Source organism: Corythoichthys intestinalis, chromosome 20 (genome assembly GCF_030265065.1).
Source record: "Corythoichthys intestinalis isolate RoL2023-P3 chromosome 20, ASM3026506v1, whole genome shotgun sequence".
Taxonomy (NCBI): domain Eukaryota; kingdom Metazoa; phylum Chordata; class Actinopteri; order Syngnathiformes; family Syngnathidae; genus Corythoichthys; species Corythoichthys intestinalis.
In genome coordinates, this window is record NC_080414.1 from 7,925,458 (window position 1) to 7,950,627 (window position 25,170).

Genomic DNA, 25,170 nt, shown 5'->3' on the forward strand with positions numbered 1-25,170 from the left:
AATTCTGTGCGTTTTCCTGTTGATTTTTTTGGCCAAAAAATAATGACCACCCAAGAGATTTTTTTTTTTTTTTTTTTTTTGTGGGTTCGAGTTTAAAGCCAATCGAGAATTTCAAAAGACAGTTTTTGTTCATTTAGGGGAAATTCTGCATCTTCTCCTGTTCATTTTTTAAGTAAAATATAATGATCGCCCAGAGAATTTTTTTGTGGGTCTGAATTTGATGCCAGAAGAAAATTTTTTTGTGTTAATCAGTGACAGTGCAAATTGAATGAGCAAAGTCAACGTGTTAGGTTGAATGTGCCAAAATGACAGGCTATTTTTGGGAAAAAATGTGAACTTTTGGGCTAATAAAATAGAACACTGCATTCACAAGAATTTTTGAGGCATTTCTGTGTCATGTCCTGTTGATTTTAAGTCAATTTGTGTTCATTTGAAGGGAAATTCTGTGTACCGCAATTTTCGGACCATAAGGCACACCTGACTATAAGCCGCCACCCACCAAGTTTGACACAAAAACGGCATTTGTTCAGATATAGACCCTACTCGCATGACGTCACAACCACGCCTCCGCGCCATATTGTCCGTCAACTCGTCGTGTTGACGCATTACCGCTACGTAAATTCCTCCTATTATGGCGTGTTTTTCTGCTCGTTAACATTAATAATCAAAATGGTGAAGGCGTGTGTGGCGGTTGGTTGCAACAACAGAGAAGATAGACGGAGAGACTTGAAGTTCTACCGTATTCCGAGAGACCCGGAGAGGAGAGCGAGATGGACTGCTGCAATTTGACGAGAAAACTGGGCTCCATACGATTACCACAGATTATATAGTAGCCATTTTATATCTGGTATGATGCATTTAATACATATTTAGAGGGTTTTGGGCTGACAACCACAATTAAGATCATTGCGAGGCTAATCGCCGACAACATCCAGTTTCAAATTCAAGATGCTTATTACTTTTGAATAATATTTAGCTGGTACCAAGTGAAAGAAGCTGGCCTCGTCTAAGGATCATCAGTTAAACAGGTGTGTCCAAACCTTTTGCAAAGGGGGCCAGATTTGGTGTGATAAAAATGCGGGGGGCTACCTTGGCTGATTTACATAGAACAATATATTTAAACAAATTTTTAGCAAGCCCTTCTGTGTGTCACATTTGCTTTATTAATTTTTTAATTCATAATTTCAACAGTCTCGTCTTTGTGGTGTTCTCTTTCGACACTCGGGCTCTTGCGAAATACTGCTGCTGTGAAATTAGCTTCAAGTTGCTATAATTTCTCGCTGCGTATCTTCCCTGTAATGTTGTCGTACATGTCAGCGTGTCTTGTTCGGTAATATCATTATCGTGTCACATCGAACTCTTTGAAAACAGTGACTGTCTCTTTGCAAATGAGGCAGACACAGTTGTTGCGTGTTTTTTTTAAAGAAATAGTCCAATATCCACCTATTCTTGAAGCGTCAGCCATCGCAGTCAACTTTTTTTTTTTTATTGATTGTCCCCATTTTAGAAAAATGGAGGTAAAGGGTCACACGGGGTAATGTTGCTTAGAGTGCTGCTCTTAAAGTTGTTCAAACTTTCGTGAGAATAGGCTGATTTTGTGTGGACAAGATAGTTGTAGATATCAGGGTAGCAGATGTCAGGCAGAGAGGGCGGAGACAGCGGGTCGAAAAATACCGATTTAGGCATCAAATATGGATCTGGCGAATGGATAGAGTGAAGCTTTTCCACATAACGCCTTTCATGCAACGCATCCAATGAGTTTACAGCATCTGAAAGCACCGGGGCTTCCATGAATTGCACTATAAATTGCACGACAAATTGAAACCATTGAGAATACGGATAAACAATGATGGACAATATGGCGGCCGGATACAGCGACACGTCATTCTGTGACGTTGGTTAGTAGGGTCTATAAACCACACTGGACTATAAGCTGCAGGTTTTCACATTGTATTATGGATATTTACACCAAAAGATCATACCCTATAAAAATCCACAAATGAGACATTCCTATATATAAGCCGCATGATTCAAAATGAGGGGGAAAAAAATAGCAGCTTATCGTCCAAAAATTACGTAATTTTCCTTTTTATATTTTGGCTAGAAAATAAATAAATAAAAAATAAAGACCACCCACAAGAGATTTTTTTTGGCTTCGGAGTTTCAAGCCAATTGAGAATTTATTGATGTTAATCAGTGACAATGCAAATTGAATGAGCAATGTCAATGTTTTAGGTTGAATGTGCCAAAATGACTGGGGTTGTTTTTGGGTGAAAAATGTAAGTTTTTGGAGGATTCGTTAATTTTTGGTCTAATAAAAATATAATACTGTGCTGCATTCACAAGAATTTTTCATGTCATGTACTGTTAATTTTAAGTCAGTTTGTGTTCATTTGTGGGAAATTCTGTGTCTTTTCCTGTTGAATTTTAGGTGAAAAAAATAATGATCACCACGATAATTTTTTGTGGGTCCGTGTTTAAACCGAACAGAGAATCTCTTCATGATAATCAGTGACAATGCAAATTCAATGAGTAATGTCAGTGTGTGAGGTGGAATGTGCCTAAATGGGGCCTTTTTGGGCAAAAACATGAACTTTGGGAGGAATGTTGAAATTTTGGTCTAATAAAAATAGAACACTCAATTCACAAAAACTTTTGGGGCACTTCTGTGTACTGTCCTGTTGATTTCAAGTTAGTTTGTGTATATTTGGGGGAAATTCTGTCTTTCCTATGGAGGTAGATTTGTGTCTTTATTATTCAATCAAAAAACAAAACAAAACAGTTGCTTCATTAAAAAAGAAAGTTGCTTCAATCAAAATATATATTTTAGTAAAAGAAAAAGTCACTTCAATCATCAATCTTTGTGTCAAAATGATTCAATCCAAAAAAAAAAAAAGTGCCTTCAAAACTTTTTCCACTTAAAAAAAAAAAAAAAAAGAAAAAAAAAGAACAAGTTTACAATTTTTGCTTTCCAAAAAAGTGACACTTCAATAGAAAAAATATATTTCAAATATAAAAAATACTGATTAATACTGATTACTAAATAATGATTTTTTTTTTCTTTGCTTCAATTAAAAAAAAAAAAAAAAAAAAAAAACAGTTTCAATGAAAAATTAAGTGTTCAAATGCCAATTTCTCAGTGTCAAATATTTTTTTCGCATTCAAAAACTGTTTTCTATGGTTGAATTTTTAAAATTTTTGATTGAAGTGATTTTTCTTTTAAAAATATACAGTACTGTGCAAATGTTTTAGGCAGGACACCTGCCTAAAACTTTTGCACAGTACTGTATATTTTTATTATATTATGTATATACAGGATATACTGTACGTATATATTTTCCCCAAGTGGAAGCTTCCATGATCCTAATAAATTTAATAATTAAAAAATAATATATACAGTACTGTGCAAAAATTTTAGGCAGGTGTCCTGCCTAAAAGTTTTGCACAGTACTGTATATTTTTTTGTTTGACGCAACTTATTTTTTGATTGAATAATAAAGACACAAATGTCCTAGCCAAAATGTGGTCCAAATGCAGAACTACATTACTTCAATCAAAAAAGTTGTTTCAGTAAAAAAAACTTAAAAAAAAAAAAAAAAAAAAAAGACTTCAAAGAAAAATTGTTTTCAAACACATTTTTTTGATTGAACTGACTTTTTCTTTGATTGAAAATATATATTTTGATGGAAGCAACTTTTTTTTGGATTGAATAATATAAACACAAATCTACCTCCATACTTTTCCTGTTCATTTTTTGGTCAAAAAAAACAAAAAAACAAAAAAAAAACATCACTCAGAATTTTTTGTGGATCCGAGTTTAAAGCCAATACAGAATTTCGTCATGTTAATCAGTGACAATGCGATTCGAATGAGCAATGTCAATGTATTAGGTTGAATGTGCAAATGACTGAGGCTTTTTTGAGCAAAAACATGAGTTTTGGAGGAATGTTGAACTTTTGAGCTAATAAAAATATAACACTCCATTAAAAAGAATTTCTGGAACAATTTGAGTCAGAATGCTTTGAATTGAGTGAGGAGGTTTTAGTGACAAAAATATGGAGATTTTTTAAAATATGTGTAATGCCTTGACACAACTAGGGATGAGAATAGGGAATCCCATTTTCCAGGCAATGAGTGCTGGCAACAGTAAGACAAAGCAAAGTGGAGGGTCGGTCGGTGATAATAGCCTGTGCGTAGTCTAGTATGGGCCATACACCGGAATTACGGCAGTGGTTGGAAGCACATAATTAGTATGTAGAAACATGAATAAGTCCAGCCTAACCTCTAATTAATTCATTAAGTAGTAAGTCTCAATACCTTAGTGCAAACTGTGTATCTTGGCAATGATTGATTTAGTCATAATCTAAAGATTGGCTTTAGGATTGAAAGTTAATTAACATGTCTGATGCTTTGGTCAGTTGATAAATGACAAGAGCTGAAATGAGTTTTCCTTAGAAGAGAGGAAAAGCGTTTGAACGAACAAAGACAACAATGGATTCTCACCATCAGTGGAGCAGCCGGTCGAGCCGTCACTGGAGCAGTAGCGCATCTCAATCCTCTGCCTGCCTACCTCCAGCAAACTGGCATCCGGGATGCGAGCTTTGCACGTGTAACGGAAACGCTGCTCGTAGTGGCCCCCGTTGTCAGAAATGTTAACCGGAGTCCACGGGGTCCAAGGTGTGGTTTTCTTCAGGTCAGGACAAGGCTGGGAATTGCATGGCTGGTACTCCTGCAAACAAGACAAGACGACAAATGTGAAAAAAAAAACAAAAACATTTACAGCCAGAAGATAATCGCAAGCCATTTAAGCGACAATTAAGCTCCGACAGAAGTTATTAGTGTGCTTCTTGAGCTCAATAAAACACCAGACAAAGCTCCTAAAATTCTCAAGAGTGACAAATGTGATATGAAACATCTTATTTGATGTAGTAGAAATAAACAGAGCTCTTTAAATATTTCATTGGCACTCATCCTTTAATTCCCGTTCTGTTAAGTTTTATGTCAAGTCCTCCTCGCCGTAACATCCGCTTTGCTGGGTCGGGCCAGCTGAGGATACGTTCCCTTTAGACAGCTACACTGAGCACGGCGCAAACAAAGTAGCCAGAAAAGGTCAGTGATGGAGTTCAGAGGCAAGTGGAAAGGAAAGGTGGGCTGGAAGGAGAAGCAAGGGATACAAGACAAGGATGCAAACCGTGGGGTGGAAATGAGGCGCTTTCTCCTGTCTGCAACTGGCAATAAATATGAAAAACACATCACTGGGGCACACTATGTGAGTCACATTCAGAAGAGTTGTGAGAATATATGGCTTTAAATTTCCTCCACCGGCTTCCATTACGACGAGTGGTCAGAAAATAACATTTGTGGTGCTATATGTGATGATAACTATAGCGAGGAGATAATCGAATCGGTTCCATGCCCTCGCAAGCGGAAGACTGACTGCTATTTTCCCCTTGCAAACTTGTTTAGAAATCCCGAATATACCTTGAGTGACTGCCAGACCTTGAAAAATAAGATAAGAGAGCAGCAGATAGTGTGGCAGGTGACATGAGGCTAACCTACACAAGTAAATGAGATATAGGTCTGCATGAAACAAACAAAAAAAAAAACAGTCAAATAAATAATATTAAATGTGTCTGCACAGCATTATTATACTACTACATCGAGTATTTCTAGCGGTTTAGTTTAGAAAAAAAACCAATACCAGTGTTGTCAGTACTGTAATCTGATTACTTTCTTTCAGTAACGAGCAATCTAACGCGTTCATTTTTCCAAGCCAGTAATCTGATTAAAGTTAGTTTCCTCGGTGCCCGTGCGTTACTTTTTGTTGTTGCCTCATACTGTATGTAGAATGAAAAATATTGTAGTCATGTATGAAGAGCATTTGAAAAGAAAATACTGCGCTTGAGTTTGGGAGTGACATCACATCTCACGTTTAATCATCAGGGGGAAAAAAATGGGTCACGTGTATTACCATGCTGCCTGTGCGCGCGCCGTCAACAACATAGCCTGGCTAGTGGCTACCTATCAGTATGCTAACAGTATGCCACGCGTTACAGTTCGTCTGTTTACTGTATGTTCATTCGAAACTGTTGGAAACCTTTATTTATTTTTGGGCTAAAACTTTTGAATTTTACAGACGAAAACATTTTGAGTAACTGTCGATAGAACTACACAAAATTTGCACGAGATTTCTACTAGACCAGACATGTCTAAAGTCCGGCCCGGGGGCCAAATGTGGCCCTTGGTCAAATGTCATCCGGCCCCCAGCCTCTGTCATAAAATCAATAACGTCTGGCCCGCACACAGACTTAATAAATTGGTCAGCAGTACTGCTACCAGCATATGAAGTAGCTTACACACTAAATGCTGCTCCTCATTTACCCACTAAAAGGCAGCAGCACTCTAAGCAACATTAGCCCGTGTGACCCTTTATTCCCAATGTTCTAAAATGGCTACAATCAACACAAAAAAGAAAGTTAACTGCGATGGCCGACGCGTCAACGATAGGTGGAAATTGGACTATTTCTTTACTAAAATACGCAACAACTGTGTCTGCCTCATTTGCAAAGGGACAGTCGCTGTTTTTAAAGAGTTCAATGTGAGGCGACATTATCAAACAAGACACGCTGACATTTACGACAAGATTACAGTGAAGATACGTAGTGAGAAATTTAAGCAACTGGAAGCTAGTTTAATTTTACAGCAGCAGTATTTCGCAAGCGCCTGAGAGTCGAAAAAGAACATCACAAAGGCTAGTTGCGAGATAGTGGAAATTATTCATAAAAAAAAAAAAAAAAAAAGCAAATGTGACACACGGAATGGCTTATTAAAATTTGCTTGAATATACTGTTCAACGTAAAGGACGTCAGCCAAGGTCGGCCCCCCCACATTTTTACCGTACCAAATCTGGCCCCCTTTGCAAAAAGTTTGGACACCCCTGTACTAGACGAAGACGAACACATTTTGAAATGACTAAAATTTGTCGAAGACTCGGGATGGGAATTGATAGGATTTTTACGATTCCGATTCCATTATCGATATCGCTTAACGATTCGATTCTTTATCGATTATCTTATCTAATTTGGGGAAAAAGAAGAATAAACGTTTTGATTGGCATCGAGTTTGGTTTTGTCAGAAGTCATAACCTTACAAAATCACATTGAGGTCTAAAGAGGCCCAAAGCCTCAATGTTAACTGTGGCAATAAGTGGCAAATGCACAAGAATGTGTAACATTTTACTGAACCATTTTTCTAATAAAAATAAAAAACATTGGTATACATTGGCATATAGGTCGTTGTCCCGCTTTTCGCAATATGTGTTAAAGCAAGGGTCCCCAAACTTTTTCCTGTGAGGCCCACATAACTTTCCCCTTCTCTGATGAGGGGCCGAGGTCAGTTTGTAATAGAAAAAGTGTGACGATTGCAGGAAAAAAATATTGTTTTTGAGAAAGCCACAATCAAATAACCCTTTCTGGATTCTTCAAGGAACAAAAGTAGATAAAATAAAAATAATAATATAATAATAATAAATAAAAATAACACTATTAATTAAATAGGTAATAACCAAATAACTCTGAGTTCTTCACAGAAAAAGGCCAGGAAATAAATAATACTATTGAGAAAAAAAAAAAAAATCAAAATGCTCTCTGGTATTGTTCAAGGGGCCGGACCAAATGTGGAGGCGGGCCGTAGTTTGGGGAGCCATGTGTTAAAGTGTATTATTTTACCATTACATTGAAATGCATGCCTTTTAGTTTTTATGGTGCTTTCACGCTCAAGTGGGGGCGCCCTTGCGCTTCCTCACGCAAAGAAGAACGCGGTCACGTGAAGAAGAGCGCGCTTACCCGCGAAGAACAAGTGCCACATCCAAGCGAGTGAGCGAGTTAGTGAGAGAGGGAAACACTGCCACGAGCCTACGTTCTTTGTTAATGTTTGAAAAATATCTAGAGAGGCAACGCCTGAATGTATCACCTTTTGTGTTGTTGTCGTGTGTTTCCAATCGCGATCGGACACTTAAATCCAGTTGTGTAGTGGTTTGAATGATGTGCTAATCCTAGCGAACGCATGCTAACCGTTTGTTACTGTATTAGCAGCTAATCATCGCTGATTTACGTTGATGCGAACCTGTTTGTTATTGGGGACGAAATTGATTTGTTTCATATCTATTTTTAGTTTCACTCTTCAAGCGATGGTCGAATAAAGTCAGCAAATTATACCAACGTCTTCTGCATCGTCATTTGGGAGTTTAGCTAGCAGTATAGCCAGGACTGAGCCTTAGTGTCTCGGTGAGGACAGTACAGTCGTATTCCCTCCCAATACAGTTATCTCCACCTTGCAATGACTGCAAGTCGCATTGTTGTAATTTTTCCTCGTGAAGCGAAGACACACTTTTGAGCGTTTGAACCTACGTGCTGTCATTGTTATGTTCACGGCTGCAAAGCTCGTGCTAGACCATCGTAACCTTTCATTTTCACCCTCTTTCCTGGTGAAGTCTAGCCAAACTTTGGAGCGAGTGGTTCTTGGCGCCATACTAGTCTGATGCGTCTGGACAACAAGACACGTCACGACGCAATATGCGTCTTTAGGAATCATTAAAGGGATCGTTAAGGCTTTTTCATTGTGACGTCGAGGCCTCAAAACACTAGGAACCGGTTCGGAATTGGAATCAGATTTTCCCATCCCCATCGAAGACTAATAAGTAGAGCTGTCAAAATTAACGCGTTAACGGGCGGTAATTAATTTTTTAAATTAATCACGTCAAAATATTTAACGCAATTAATGCATGCGCGGAACAACCCACTCAAGCATTGCCGCGAACAGACTTCAATGGTGCTGTTTGAAGTATATTGAGAGCTAAGGGCAGAGACAAGCAAGTGGAATGGACGCAGGTGTTTACCGGCACCCTCCAAGCGGGCCGCTGTTATTTTCAATGTGACCGGCATTGTCAGATTGAGCAGTGAGGAAGAAAGTGGTCGAGTGAGTGACAAAGTAAAGAATGTGCACAGTTAGCGCAGACTCAAGTGCTGCGTCCCCCACATGCTTTTGTTTTGTTCATAAAAGTACCCACAAAAAGCCATCCAACGCCTCTCGGTGTTTATATCTACGCCGCCGTCTTCCTTAGGAGGAAATCGGACGAACCGAGCCAACCGACAACGAGCCAACATGATTGGCCGGTCCATAGCACCGCCAATTACCAAGAAGGGCGAATTGGTAACGCAGGCATTTATCGGAGCCGCGCTATTTAATAAAATAACCTCTTCCACAACTGTTATAACTAGGGTGTTTCCGATCATGTTTAGTTTAAGTATCTGCCGATCCGATTGCTTTTTTTTTTTTTTTTTTTTTTGCTCCCGATTCAATTCCAATCATTCCCGATAATTTTTCCCGATCATATACATTTTGGCAATGCATTAAGGAAAAAATGAATAAAACTCGGATGAATATATACATTCAACATACAGTACATAAGTACTGTATTTGTTTATTATGACAATAAATCCTCAAGATGGCATTTACATTATTAACATTCTTTCTGTAAGAGGGATCCACGGATAGAAAGACTTGTGACTTGGTATATTGTGACTAAATAATGTAATATTATAATATCTAGTTTATTTGTTGAGCTTTCAGTAAATGATACTGCAGACATGCCCAGTGCATGATGGGAAGTGGAACCATGATGGGAAGTGGAACCATGACTGTGCATCGTGCTACCAATGGATATATCTTCTCTGCTTTGGGAAATAAGGTGTTAAGACAAATATCAATTGCCACCTTGCTTCCCCACATTGCTTCCCATGATATTTCTAATCATAGGGAGAGGGATTTCAAGACTTTAGCCAATTGAAGAAAGGCTCCAAAGGCTGCCAAAATTCACTCTATTCATTTAGAGCTGCCTTTTATCTCTTTATATAGGTAAAATGGCGTCATTACAGATTGAGTGCGACAATGAATGAGACGGTCGTGCAGCGCATACATTAATTGCGTTAATTATTTTAACGTGACACATTTTAAAATAAATTAATTGCCGCCGTTATCGGGATATTTTTGATAACCCTACCTTAAACCTAAACTAAAGACTCTGGATGACCGTAACATATTATGTCTGTAACATTAAATACAATTAGAAAATGATTGAGTTAAAATATATATTAAAAAAAAGGCATTGCCGATATTTTTTTGACGATTCCGATCCAATGAAAATGACGTGATCGGACCCGGTCACTATTGTGGCAAGCGACATGGGGAAGAATAATCGGAGATGATCTTTTTTTTAACACCATGTATTGTACTCAACGCAGAGAAGATATACCATTTGCAGCAACCACTGTGACTCATGGTTGCTCAAATTCCCATTATGCATTTGGGCAGTTAAGAACATTTAAGTCGCTACAGTATCATTTAGTGAAAGCACAACAAAACTAATGTTCCTATCTCTCAAAAATAAAAGCTCAATGCAAAGAGATCTGGCATTCCCAATCAAAATAGCTGTATAAAATAATACTCTATTCAAACATTAAGTTTAGCTCAACAAATACACTAGATAGCAATATTTAATCACAATATACAAACTATCAAAATTACTATTAGTTGTACTTACATTTATCTTTTAAGAATTACAAGTCTTTCTAACCGTGGATCCCTTTCACAGAAAGAATGTTAATGTTAATGCCGTCTTGTGGATTTATTGTTATAATAAACAAATACAGTACTTATGTATAGTATGTTGAATGTATATATCAGTCTTATCTTTCCATTCCAACAATAATTTACAGAAAAATATGGCATATTTTATAGAGGGTTTGAATTGCGATTAATTGCAATTAATTACGATTCATTTATAAGCTGTGATTAACTCGATTAAAAATTTTAATCGTTTGACAGCCCTACTAATAAGTATTTTCGTCCAAAAGACTAAGACTAAAAAAAATAAATAAAAGGGCTGCCAAGAACACTGCACTCGACCAACTTCAAAATGAAGTCTTAAGCAAAGACTGGTCTTGAGTCTGAAACACTTTGCATTTGAGAGTCTTTCACAGTTCATAATTCCTTCCCTAATTCTTGTTCTTCTATTTCCCATATGTATCGGTCTCATCTTTCTTTGCCTTTTCCAATTTTCACACTCTTCCTCATTCCTCACGGAGCAGAGGTAAAGAAAAAAAAAAAAAAAACAGTGGTGGGATTGAGATTCCGTTAGTGTCCGTGATGAACGAGCGCGTCTCGTCCAGTGCACTTCCTCTTTCCATCTAGCGCTGAATCACCGTTCCACATTAATATTTAACAACATTCCACACTTGCGGCCAACGTCTCTGATCATCAGACAAAACAGCATGCACAGACACAACCTTCACTCTTGGTTAAAGCAACAAGAAAAGGCCAATGTGTGGACAAAAGACAGACAAAGGTAAGTGATCTGTGGGTTTTGTAAGTTGTTAATGGTTGCCAAACAGTAAATATTTAATTAAACGTGTCTGGTATGCTTTCCTTCCCAGCGTTCTCAAAGGATTCATGTCAATCAAGAAGCCTAAGGAGATCATTACACGGCTTGGAACTAAATCTCATTCATGGCTCAAAAGACTTAACTACTGCTTGTATATAGTTTATAGTGAGATACTCAGTGAATACCTGATGAAGAGGTCCCACTGACTGCACACACATTTAAAGCTAGACGGCAAAGCAAAATCAGGCGTCCTAAAAAAAAAAATCACAATTTTTTCTACTGAAATTTATTGGGGTCATGCTGAAAACAAGAAAAATGTGTGTAGGTGGGTGTTCATAGAGCTTCACTTTGTGGCAGGTGAATTTATATCTGATGCAATTACTTATAATTATGTGTTTGTGAACGCGGTACTCAGTTGCACTCGGCCTGTGGGAGGTGAATAATAACGAGTCTCCCCTTTCGAACCTCCCACCATGATTAATCTAATTACGCTTCTTATTGGTGGGCCTGTGTCCACGGACGTACAGTACGCGTGACGCACACACTAGCTCCCTGACATTTAAGAAACCAATCCAGATGTGAAATATTAGAATGACTAATGCTCTTCAGAGGCTTTATCTAACACCATGGTGTCCATGGCGACGCAGCATTCCTCACATCTCCAGAACACATCAGTTTAATTAGCAGTGCTGGTCACGGTGCCCTTTGTCAAACAGACTTAGCCCTGTGTGACTTCGATGGTGTTGTTGTGAAGTTTAAATCATGTAAAAAAAAAAAAAAAAAAAAAAAAAAAAAAAGGTAACACTTAATAATAACTATCCGTTTTACTAGTTAATAGATCATTAGCAAACTGTTGATAAATGATTTATTGTTGATTTGTGATTTGTTAATAGTTTGTTAAGCATTTACAGGGTGTTCTTCCCCTGAAACACTGTGTAGAAACGTTTCAAGTTTTTGTGTGTAACGTTTGGCATTTCTATCTTTTCAGGTTAAGAAATGCTGTTCACTTCAAATTAAAAGGCATTTTGATAAGGCATTTTATAGGCAGAGCTCATGTTGCATGTTTATGAAAATCTGCCATAGAACCAACAAATATTTGTACTTTTCTTTGTATATTTAACCAATAAACTTATGACCTTCAACATAAACTGTATACAGTTTTATTAAGATCCGTCAACTAGCATGGGCATTTAGAATGGGGTCAACCATATTGGAACACCCTGTAAATGCTTAACAAACTTTTAACAAATACTTCACAAATAGACAATAAATCATTTATCAGCAGTTTACTAATGATCTATTAACTAGTAAAACGGATAGTTATTATAAAGCGTTACCAAAAATAATCTTAGGTACGCACCGTAAGCAAAATTTTTGGTCTAAACCGAAAACCAAATATCAGAAACACGTGGTTGACAAACAGACAACCAAAAGGCTGAATCATACACATGTATACAATGTGTTTATCTTTACTTTAAGAATTTAAGAGTTCCAAAATGTTTTTGTGAATAAATAATCGTCAACAAAAATTTAATTGCTAGTTAAAAAAAAACAAAACAAAAAAAAAATCGTTAAAGTCTACAGACTAATTGGGAGAAAAATAATCGTTTGGGACAGCCCGAATATATTCCATTTCACTGTGCATGATGTAAGTCGTTTGTACTTATTTTTGTTCATGTATGTTACTTATATATTTATTATTAAAAAAAAGAGTAAAGACATTATCTTCAATTTTAATGTACACTGATCTAGTGCTGCAACAATTAATCGATTAACTCGAGTATTCGTTTCGAAAAAAAAATTTCAAATTCTATTGCTTCGAGTATTCGTTTAATTAAAGTGGTGTTGTAATAGTGTATTTTGAAAGTGTTTGCATTTAGTTTTATTGATTAGAGTGGATACACTGCCCTCTGGTCTGCCTCATTTCACATGGCTGAATCCAACTGCTCCCTGTTAAGACCAACATAAGTTTTTGTTTGAGCTTATGTTTTTTAATGCATTCGTAATTTCGTTTATAGATGTATTTAGCCGTTTTATGTGTGAATATGTGTTTGAACCTTGCTATTGTTAAAAAAAAAAATGTTAGCGTTTTATAGCATTTAAGCTAGCGGACCTTAGCTATGCATGTTAGCCAACTGTTCTTTTGTTGTACATAGATCATTTAAAAAAAAAATTGTACTGTTTGAGGCTCAGCTTAGGTATTTTAATTTTTCATGTTCCTTATCCGATTACGCGATTATTCGAACTAACTAGTTCATCGATTAATCGACTACTAAAATAATCGATAGCTTCAGCCCTACACTGATCCCTCGCTACTTTGCGCTTCAAACTTCGTGCCCTCAGTCCATTGCAGATTTTTTTTTTTCCCCAAAAAATCCCGAGCCGATCTCGTAGTCTCCCTCCCTCTCCCTGCTCTTTGTTGGGTCATGCAGTGAGTGCACTGGAGTTGCTTATTAAAGTTAACGATGATTGACAGATGTTTAATCTTTGATCTGGGCAGAGAAGCATACTTCAAAGCGCCGCATGCGTCAATCATCGTTGAACTTGTTAAACAGTTGCTGTGGCAACTCATTGTGCGTAAGTGAGCAATTTGAGCAGATTTGAGAGGAGTCACTCAATGAAGCATTTAATAAAGGGAACCATTTTTCTGCTTTATTCTCGTTTAAAAACTTAACTTTCAAGTGCTTTCAAGTTTTTTTTAAAAATTATACTTTGGGGAAAAAAGTGGAAAAAACATGCCATATGTATATCTTATCCAATGTTAAATCTGAACAAATACATTGAAAACAATAAAAAAATACCCCCCCAAATTTATTTGGGGGGGTGGGGAGGGGGTGCTACCTACGGTGTGGTTTTTCCACTTATCGCACTGTCTGCTTGAAGGCAATGACTTCATAATGATATTGACGGGTCACATGCGCCGCCACGCCTTCAAGTAGGGGGCCATCCTACACTCTGCTTCAGTCGGTTGCAGTTATTCAACACATGCAGCGATCCAACGCCGGATTTAGGTTGACAAAGTACGAAAGCTGTACCGCATACAAACAGGAAGGATTGTCTCAGGAGTGATTTGTACGAGGATTCGAGGTAATTATTTTATTTTTCGTACCATGCATGCATTTTGAAACGTGAAAAAAATATATGGGACATGTTAACCGCGACTGCATTGGTGTCATAATTCGCAATATTTACGAAAAAAATAAATGCAAAAGCTTTTTTTATTTTTATTTTATTTTTTGCTTTTAACCAAGAATCGAGACTATTTTGCGTCCATATCTATGAAGAATTCAGGGATTTAAGCATTTATTCACAAATATTTCAACGTAACAAGGTCTGTTGTGATAAGGCGGCACCACAGTGGCTTAAAGACTAGCAGCACATTCGACATATTAGCGTGAAATAAATGCTAGCTGCCCGTTTTTTTTTGTTTTTGCTTTTAACCAAGAATCAAGACTGTTTTACGTCCATATCTATAAAGAATTCAGGGATTTAAGCATTTATTTCGAAAAATTTCAATGTAAAAAGCTCTTTGTTGTGATAAGGCGGCGCCACAGTGGCTTAAAGACTAGAAGCACATTCGACATATTTGCATACAATAAATGCTAACTGCCCCAATTTTTTTTTTGTGCTTTTAACCAAGAGTCGAGACTGTTTTACGTCCATATCTATAAAGAATTCAGGGATTTAACCATTTATTTCCAAAAATTTGAACGTAAAAAGCTCTTTGTTGTGATAAGGTGATGCCACAGTGGTTTAAAGACTCGCAGCACATTCAACATATTTATGAAAAAATAAATGCTAACTGCCCATTTTTTTTTTATTTTTTTTGTTGTTGCTTTTAGCCAAGAATCCAGACTGTTTTATGTCCATATCTATAAATAGTTCAGGGATTTAAGCATTTATTCACAAGAATTTTGAACAAAAGCTCTTCGTCTGTGTTTCCACTCGGTCAGCTTTGACGGAGTTAGGATCCCTATTAATTGGCCCCTCACCCCGTATTCCGTCAATATTATTATGAAGTCTATGTTGAAGGCTTTTAGGTGCGCCTTATAGTGCGTAAAATACGGTGGTTAAAGTTAAGAATTTCCAATTAGATGTGAGGATATGATGGAAAATAAAAATTAGGAGATGAAGGTTGGGGTTACTGCTGTTTTTATTAACTTTTATTTTGCAAATCATAACTGTGCCAGTTTTCTCTACGTTTAAGTGCTTTTAGAAGGTTTAACATCAATAACAAAAAAAATGTCTCCGTGGCGACTTTCATGTCACGGAGTTCCGGCAAGAAAATTTAGCCACTTTTACCCCTGACATTGACGGCCAACAGAATATCACTATCAGCTGTCCTGATTGGTGTTGGAGCAACCTTCCTTGGTTGCTTGATGTAAGTGTTTTGTTTGAGTTTCAAGCTCAATGTGCTAAAAAATAAATACGTAAAAATAAGACCCTTGAAAATTTGGGATTTAATTCACATAAAAATGTTACAAAGTTCATCTGAGACACCGAGAAATAAAAATAACACTCCAAGGGAGTGTTTAATTTGAGAACATTTGAGTTTCTAACAAATGTCAACAGATTTTTCTACATATATTACGGTATTTGGGGAAACATTCCTTACATGACATTTGGCAGCCATGTTTGGTTTTGCACAAATCCGTCACCAGAGAGCTAACCTACCTTGTATGGAGTGCACCTTGTCATTTACGCCTCAACTGGGAAATTTGCTCACAATGTAGCTAGTCAGAATAACAGCTTGCATTCCAAAGCTTTGTCGCGATGGACACTGTTGTACACTTGCTGTTTATTGCATATTAAGAGTTCAGTTTCACCTCTGTCAGGTGGGCTGATTTTGGGATCGGTAAGGAACCAATCTTGACTGTCAGTGAGCCAAGTTCGACGTCACTGCAGCATGAATAATTAAAAAGTAAACTGACATTGTTCCCTGCTTGCTTGCTATTTGGATGACCTTCATTAGCTGAACCTTTCACAATCTGCCTTTATCAACCTTGTGTGTTTTGCAACAAAAGGTAAATCTAATTACTAGGCTAAATTACAAAAAAAGACCTGTCTGGCAGTCTTATTGTGTAATGGAACCTTTCTTGTGGATAATAATGGTTCATACCAGACTACCAGGAGAGAAGAAAAATAGCTTGGACGAATATTTGCTGGTTGTTCATCCAATATTATCCATTTGCATGATTATTCAAAGGCTAACTGCGTCTTTTACGTCATGTCCACAAATGAATGGAAAACTCTACAGCCATTGTTAGGAAAGTTAATTTTTTTATTAATTATTATTCTCCTAAATATTTGGAGTTGAGGTGGACTTTTTGAGTTTGACTTTTTGACCTGTTCGAGGCGATTAGGTGCATATAAACTCCTGTCCACACCATACACTCCAAAGACCTGTCCAAAGACACCAGAGACTGAATTGTATACCCCTCTAAGGCTGGAAAGAGTTACAGGGCAATTGCCAAGAAGCTTGGTGATATAAAATCAACAGTTGGAGCAATTTTTAGAAAATGGAAGAAGCTAAACATAACTGTCAATCTTCCTCGGACTGGGGCTCCATGCAAGATCTTGTGAGGAATCCGCCAAGAAGTAGACAGGAGCTGGTCAATGACCTGAAAGGAGCTGGGACCACCATTCCCAAGGTTATTGATGGTAATACACCAAGACGAAATGGTTTAAAATCATGCATGGCACGAAAGGTTCCTCTGTTTAAACCATCACATGTCCAGGCCTGCTTTAAGTTTGCCAATGACCATTTGAATGATCCAGAGGGGTCATGGGAGAAAGTCATGTGGTCATATCAGATCAAAATGGAACTTTTTGATCTTAAATGTACTCATAGTGTTTGGAGGAAAAAGAAAGATGAGTACCATCCCAAGAACACCATCCCTACTGTGAAGCATGGAGTGGTAGCATCATGCCATGTATTGTGAGATATTGGGGAATAACCTCCTTTCCTCAGGTAGAGCATTAAAAGTGGGTCGTGACCAGTGTTGTCACAGATTGCTTGAAAAACTTTTAATTACTGATTACATCTCAAAAAGTAATCTAATTACATTTATAATAAAGTAATCAGTAAAGTAACTAAGTTATTTTAAAAGTAATTTATCAGTTACGTTTAGCCAATTTTTCTTCCTTTTCTGCCTCAACATAAGAATGACAACAGAAAAATGTCATCACATGTAATTGACTTTCCGATAATTGAATTTAAAGGGCAAGATCAGAATTTTCACATAAGGTTTAATTAGTCGATGGAGTTAATTTCAACCACCATTGACTGGCGCGAGCTTAGCCACTCCGGAGCCTTGAAACTAACAAATAACTGACACACTGCATGGAATTTGTTGAAATCAACTCCACCGACTAATTAAAACCCCGATAACTCGAAGATTAAGCCTCATGTATAAAATTCTGAACTTCGGGTTAGGGTTGAGGAGTTAACAGCCAATGTAAAACAATGCAAATTGACTGTGCAATAAACACAAAGGTGGGGGCTGGCGTGGATGCGTGCGCGCACAACCCGGAATTACGCCGTACACATATGCAGTAAATTTGGCCACAAAAAGTGGCGGCAACTAAGCACTTTACAACCAATCGAACTTACAACACATCCCAAAGAATAATAAATGTGCAATACAAATATGATGTAAACAATGCTTGCCAACTTTGAGCGATGACTACTTGGCGTTGCAATGGCAAAGCTTCGAAACGGCAGCGATTGTAAGGGGTCCAACCTATCGCTGGAACCCACCAGAATGAAGGAAAAATACTCACGTTCATTCATGCACGTACACAGATCAACATTCCCTCGCACATCTAAATAGATTGCTGCACTCGGCTCGAATGTGCACCCGCCTTTCTCAGTCCCAAAACACTTAGCGCGTGTGACTCGAGACCAAACAGCACGTAACTGTGAGCGGTTACCACAGAAACGAACACGTAGCGGACACCTTTCTAGCATTTTCTATTCAAAATGCTCTCGTACATGGCTAAAATATTCTTCATTCTACATACATTATAGGGCTGCAGCTATCGAATGTTTTAGTAGTCGATTAATCGACGGACTAATTAGTTCGAATAATCGAGTAATCAGATAAGGAACATGAAAAATTAAAATACCTGAGCTGAGCCACAAATGGTATAATTTTTTTTTTAAATTGAGGATCTATGTACAAGAAAAGAACAATTGGCTAATTTATATAGAAAAAGTCCGCTAGCTTAAATGCTATAAAATGTTTTTTTTACAATGCTCTTAACAAATGGTCCAGACACATAATCCTACAAAAAACGGCTAAATATACCTATTAACCAAATTATGAATGCATTAAAAAACATTAGCTCAAACAAAAACTAAGCTTACGTTGGTTTTAACAGGGAGCGGTTGGATTCAGCCATGTGAAAAGAGGCGGACCACAGGACAGTGTATCCACCCTAATCAATAAATCTAAATGCAAACACTTTCAAAATAAACCATTACAACGCCACTACAGTTAAACGAATACTCGAAGCAACAAAATTTAATTTGAATATTTTTTTCTAATCGAATACTCGAGTTAATTGATTAATCTTTGCAGCGCTAATACATAATGAGGCCATAACAAAATATTAACGCACAGACACTAGGGAAACTAAATCAGAATACTGGTTTGGAAAAATCAATGCGTTAGATTGCTCATTACTGAAGGAAGTAATCAGATTACAGTAACGCGCTACTTAGTAACGTGTTAGTGACAACACTGGTTGTAACTAGGTCATCCAGCCTTACAATGGCCCGAAGCAGACAGCCAGAATAACCAAGGAGTGGCTTCGTAAAAAGCATATCAAGGTTCTGGAGAAGCCTAGCCAGTCTCCAGACCTAAACCCAATAGAAAATCTTTGGAGGAAGCTCAAACTCCATGTTTCTCAGTGATAGTCCAGAAACCTGATTGATCTAGAGAAGATCTGTGTGGAGCAGTGGTGCAAAATCCCTGCTGTAGTGTGTGCAAACCTGGTGAAAAGTTACAGGAAACGTTTCAACTCTGTAATTGTAAACAAAGGCTACAGTACCAAATATTCACATTGATTTTCTCAGGTGTTCAAATACTTATTTTTCTCACTGTATCACCATTTCGATATTTTTTTTCACTCCTAATTACTACAGGACAAACTTTTTCATCTCCATTAGATAATGCTTAGTGTGAGCTTTTTCATAAATGCTACTGTAATCTAGTCGACCAGTCTCTTGTGTGGGAATTGTATATTGTTGCAAAGTCAGTCAGATGATAGATGAAGTCAGAGGCGGTGGAAAAACTTGTGGAGTGGGAGGGCACAGTGCTCAGGGGACACTTTCTATTTAGAGGGCAACCATGCTCAAAAATTAAACACACATCTCTTTAATGAGTTGGTAAGATTGTACCCGATAAAATAATAAGGGCTCGTACAACATACACAACAAAGAAATGAGTTCATCTATCGTTTATCGTATGGACAGAAAACAGCATCAACTATTCCCACTGAAAGAAAAGTACTGTACAGTCCCTGACAAAAGTCTTGTCGCTTATCCATTTTGTAGAAACAATTGCTAATAACCTGTCTTTTAATTATTCAATTGGTTTCAGAAATGGCTCATATGAAAGCTAAGACCCTCCCAAATGATGTTGAAGGTACAAAAATATATTTGTTTCACAGAAAAAAGATTTATCATTTAATGAAGACATAAAGGTCAAATTTTGGCAAGACAAAAGTTTTGTCGCCTACAGAAAGTGGTGTGAAAATTGAACAAAAAATGTACTACAAATACAAAAATATGTTACATAACATAAGTGAATTAAGTAGTGGTGCTGTGAGATCCAAATTTAATATTTTGTATGACTTCCATGGGCTTCGGCAAGGATTCATACAATATATTGATGAAGTCATCAGGAACATCAAAAGAAAGCAGTCTTGCATGCCGCCAAGAGTTCATCAACATTCTTGGGTTTCGTCTTCCATGCTTCCTCTGTCATCCCACCCCAGACATGCTCAATGATGTTCATGTCTGGTGACTGGGCTGGCAAGTCCTGGAGGATTTTGATCTTCTTTGCCTTGAGGAACTTTGAAGTATGCGATGGAGGAACATTCTGCTGCAGAATTTGTCCCTGTAAGAGGCAGCTAGGATTTGTTGATATTTCAGACTATTTATGTTGCCTTCCACCCTGCATATCTCTCAGGGTGCAGACAATTAAAAAACTGTGTGGTATTTGCCAAGGCCCACAGCCTGTCAAACGGATGGACGCTGGAAATGTGGCAAAAGGTGTACTTTTCATATGAATCTTATAAATATTGTAGGAGACCTACTGGAGCCCACACGGATCCGAGATTCACTCAGAAAACAGTAAAGTTTGGTGGTGGCAAAATCATGGTCATGGGTTACATCCAGTATGGGGGTGTGAGAGAGATCGGCAGGGTGGAAGGCAACATAAATAGTCTGAAATATCAACAAATCTTAGCTGCCTCTTACATTCCTAACCATAAAAAGGGACAAATTCTGCAGCGGGATGGTGCTCCATCTCATACTTCAATCTCTACCTCAAAGTTCCTCAAGGCAAAGAAGATCAAGATCTGGTGACTGGCCAGCCCAGACATGAACAGGATGAAAGAGGAAGCATGGAAGACGAAACCCAAGAATGTTGATGAACTCTGGGAGGCATGCAAGACTGCTTTTTTGATGTTCCTGATGACTTCATCAATAAATTGTATACACTCACCGGCCACTTTATTAGGTACACCATGCTAGTAACGGGTTGGACCCCCTTTTGCCTTCAGAACTGCCTCAATTCTTCGTGGCATGGATTCAACAAGGTGCTGGAAGCATTCCTCAGAGTTTGGTCCATATTGACATGATGGCATCACACAGTTGGTGCAGATTTGTCGGCTGCACATCCATGATGCAAATCTCCCGTTCCACCACATCCCAAAGATGCTCTATTGGATTGAGATTTGGTGACTGTGGAGGCCATTTGAGTACAGTGAACTTATTGTCATGTTCAAGAAACCAGTCTGAGAGGATTCCAGCTTTATGACATGGCCCATTATCCTGCTGAAAGTAGCCATCAGAACTTGGGTACATTGTGGTCATAAAGGGATGGACATGGTCAGCAACAATACTCAGGTAGGCTGTGGCGTTCCAACAATGCTCAATTGGTACCAAGGGGCCCAAAGAGTGCCAAGAAAATATTCCCCACACCATTACACCACCACCAGCAGCCTGAACCATTGATACAAGGCAGGGAGGATCCATGCTTTCATGTTGTTGATGCCAAATTCTGACCCTACCATCCGAATGTCACAGCAGAAATCGAGACTCATCAGACCAGGCAATGTTTTTCCAATCTTCTATTGTCCAATTTCGATGAGCTTGTGCAAATTGCAGCCTCAGTTTCCTGTTCTTGGCTGAAAGGAGTGGCACCCGGCGTGGTCTTCTGCTGTAGCCCATCTGCCTCAAAGTTCGATGTACTGTGCGTTCAGAGATGCTCTTCTGCCTACCTTGGTTGTAACGGGTGGTTATTTGAGTCACTGTTGCCTTTCTATCAGCTCAAACCAGTCTGGCCATTCTCCTCTGACCTCTGGCATCAACAAGGCATTTCCGCCCACAGAACTGCCGCTCACTGGATATTTTTTCTTTTTCGGACCATTCTCTGTAAACCCTAGAGATGGTTGTCTGTGAAAATCCCAGTAGATCAGCAGTTTTTGAAGTACTCAGACCAGCCCTTCTGGCACCAACAACCATGCCACGTTCAAAGTCACTCAAATCCCCTTTCTTCCCCATACTGATGCTCGGTTTGAACTGCAGGAGATTGTCTTAAATCATGTCTACATGCCTAAATGCACTGAGTTGCCGCCATGTGATTGGCTGATTAGAAATTAAGTGTTAACGAGCAGTTGGACATGTGCAGTGTTGTTAATCTTACTGGAAAAAAGTAATTAATTATAGTTTCAAATTACTTCTCCCAAAAAGTAATTGCGTTAGTAACTCAATTACCTGAATGTAAGAGTAATTTGTTACTTGGCAAAGTAATTGGTGATAATTACTTTTTTTTTTTTCCTCAAAAAAAAAAAAAACAAAAAAAAAACATTGGCCACACGATGGGAAGTTTTTTGTGAAGGTTTTTGGTACAATTGGCCCGAGCCCAATTCTTTACCCTAATTTACCCTTTACCCTGAATCAACTGTTAAAAGTTGTTAAAATTGCTCCCATTATTGCATTAGTTCCCTTCTCTCTACTTTCGACATATGAAAGTTTTAAAACTGTTTCATCATTTAAAGATAGATTCAAGTCAAGATTTTGCCGATTTAGAAGTATTTTAGATTAAAAGTTACTTAGGTTCGCTAGGAAGGTTCTCTACAACAGAGCCGTCCTAAAAAGTCTACTGCTTTAAGATGGCGGCTGTCTACTAACTCATTTAGTGCCATGTCTGTCATTTTGCATCTAGTTATATCTATGTACAGTACATGTGTTATCTACCATGTCTACCATATCTTTCATAACATGCGGGCGTAGATTGTAGGCTATTGGCTACAACATGTATTATTGGAGCTACCTAGCATCGCGTTTGCTCGGCGTCACAACTTTCTTGCCTCCTCCCTACTCCTGCTCTGCTCTGTCGTCTCTTTGAGTCCGTCTCCCTCAGACTTTTCGACCAATATAGTAACGCATAGTAACGCATGCCTTTCCGTCCTCAGTAACGGTAACGGCGTTGCCAAGATGAGAAAAGTAATTAATTAGATTACCCACTACTGAAAAAAATAACGCCGTTAGTAACGCCGTTATATTGTAACGCCGTTATTAACAACACTGGACATGTGTACCTAATAAAGTGGCCGGTGATTGTAAATCCTTGCCTAACCGCAAGGATGCAGTCCTTCAAGCCCATGGAAGTCATACAAAATATTAAATTTGAATCTCACAGCACCACTACTTAATTCACTTATCTTATGTAACATATTCTTTGTATATGAAGTACATTTTTTGTTGAATTTTCACACTACTTTCTGTAGGCGACAAAACTTTTTTCTTGCCAAAATTTGACCTTTATGTCTTCATTCAATGATAAATCTTTTTTCAGTGAAACAAATATATTTTTGTACATTCAACATTATTTGGGAGGCTCTTAGCTTTCATATGAGCCATTTTTGAAACCAATTGAATAATTAAAAGTCAGGTTATTAGCAATTGTTTCTACAAAATGGATAAGCGGCAAGACTTGTCAGGGACTGTCGTCAATAAAGAGCAGGTTTGAACAGCTTGCTGATGGGGGCAGACACAGAGACGCAATAAGTAACTATTTGCATCTATCAGCGCTTCTATCTGGGGAAAAAAACACTCATATAAACACTCAAGGACAAGAGGGAAAGGACATCCATAAATCTCCATTTCATTCTTAAAATAAAAGCAGCAGAGATTATGTGATCACATCAAAATAGAAAACAATTCATTGTTCAGCCTGACCTTTATATTTTCCCTTTGAAAAAAAAAAAATGTTAATATAGGCTTTATTGTGTTTTTCGTATCAAATAGCTTCCAACAATATGAGACAGATGTTCCCACAGTACAAACATAACAAGATGTGGCTATGTTCGATTTCCTTAGCCAGTGAGACTAAACAAAGAACAGATGGCGAGTGCATCACATTCGTGGATGAACACTACAATTTTTTTTGTAATCGCGTGACATACCTGACCACACCCGGGACAGTCGTTGCCGTTCTCACAAGTTCTCCGCCGGGATTGGATGCCGCCGCCACAGGGCACGTTGCAGCGTTCCCATGCCGACCAGGCTGACCAGTAGACGTGAGGAGGGCAAGGTAAGTGTTCATTACAATACCTGCCAAAGAAAAAGAAACAGTGACGGCATGAGATGAATTAGAAACAAGACATTGTGATCTGTTTGTAACATAAAACCAATAAACAAAAAAACAATGAATAGGAACTAGAGAGTGAAACCAATGCATGGAACCGCTAACTCTTCTTGCACGCTCTCAGAGGAAAACGCCTGCAGAAACTCAGATTTAATCGTGAAATTTCAATGTCATGTTTTATTGGCTAAGCATTCATTTTCTCATTGAAGAGAAACAGGTAATTTAACGAGTCCATTTTTGACTGTAGTAACACAAATACGAAGTGATTCGAAGAGAATGTACTTACTGCATGAATGAAAGTCCTTGACTTAAAAACATTGAGCATGACCGTTTCCCGTTGAATTACAAGCGGATAATTAATTTTGAAGGCACAAAAGACGCCTCACTACCAAGTGGATACAGCTACATCTTCATACCGTAAGGCAGGAATGTGCATAAACATTACTTTTCATGTAGAAAAATTGCGTATTATGAAACTATAGTTTCAACATCCTTTAAATATTGTCCTGTACGATTATTATTTTTACCACTACTAATATACTATAACGCTTGTTATCACCGATTATGATGTAGTAAGAGTAATTCTTGAATTGTAAAATTTTAAACGGCAAAAGAAAAAAAAGTCTTAAATAGCATTATTATGTGAATTACAATCATAATTTGAAACGATTCGACTATATACAACAATTTGGCGAAGCGCAGATGACGAGAAATTAGTTTTTTAATCTGCCGGTTAGCCACGCCAACCATTATAGGGCTCTAGCGTCCCCAACAGGAGGATGACATTGGCAGGAGAATAGTTTCATCTGTTTTACTATTCAGCCCACTGAGGGGGAATTATTCAGA

The 25,170-nt window shown here is 38.0% G+C and overlaps 1 protein-coding gene across 5 annotated transcripts in view; it reads right to left on the reverse strand.

Annotated features, from left to right (window-relative positions):
• The window catches only part of sema5a (sema domain, seven thrombospondin repeats (type 1 and type 1-like), transmembrane domain (TM) and short cytoplasmic domain, (semaphorin) 5A), a 327,060-nt gene that overhangs the window by 41,454 nt on the left and 260,436 nt on the right, over positions 1-25,170 (reverse strand). For all 5 annotated transcript variants that reach the window (XR_009061597.1, XM_057823814.1, XM_057823813.1 and 2 more), the window contains 2 exons: positions 24,143-24,290; positions 4,504-4,729 (listed from right to left, as the gene is read on the reverse strand). Coding sequence is in view for 4 of the 5 variants with exons in the window: in XM_057823814.1 (XP_057679797.1) it covers positions 4,504-4,729; positions 24,143-24,290 (374 nt within the window). In the remaining variant the exon portion in view is untranslated. The remainder of the gene's footprint in view (positions 1-4,503; positions 4,730-24,142; positions 24,291-25,170) is intronic.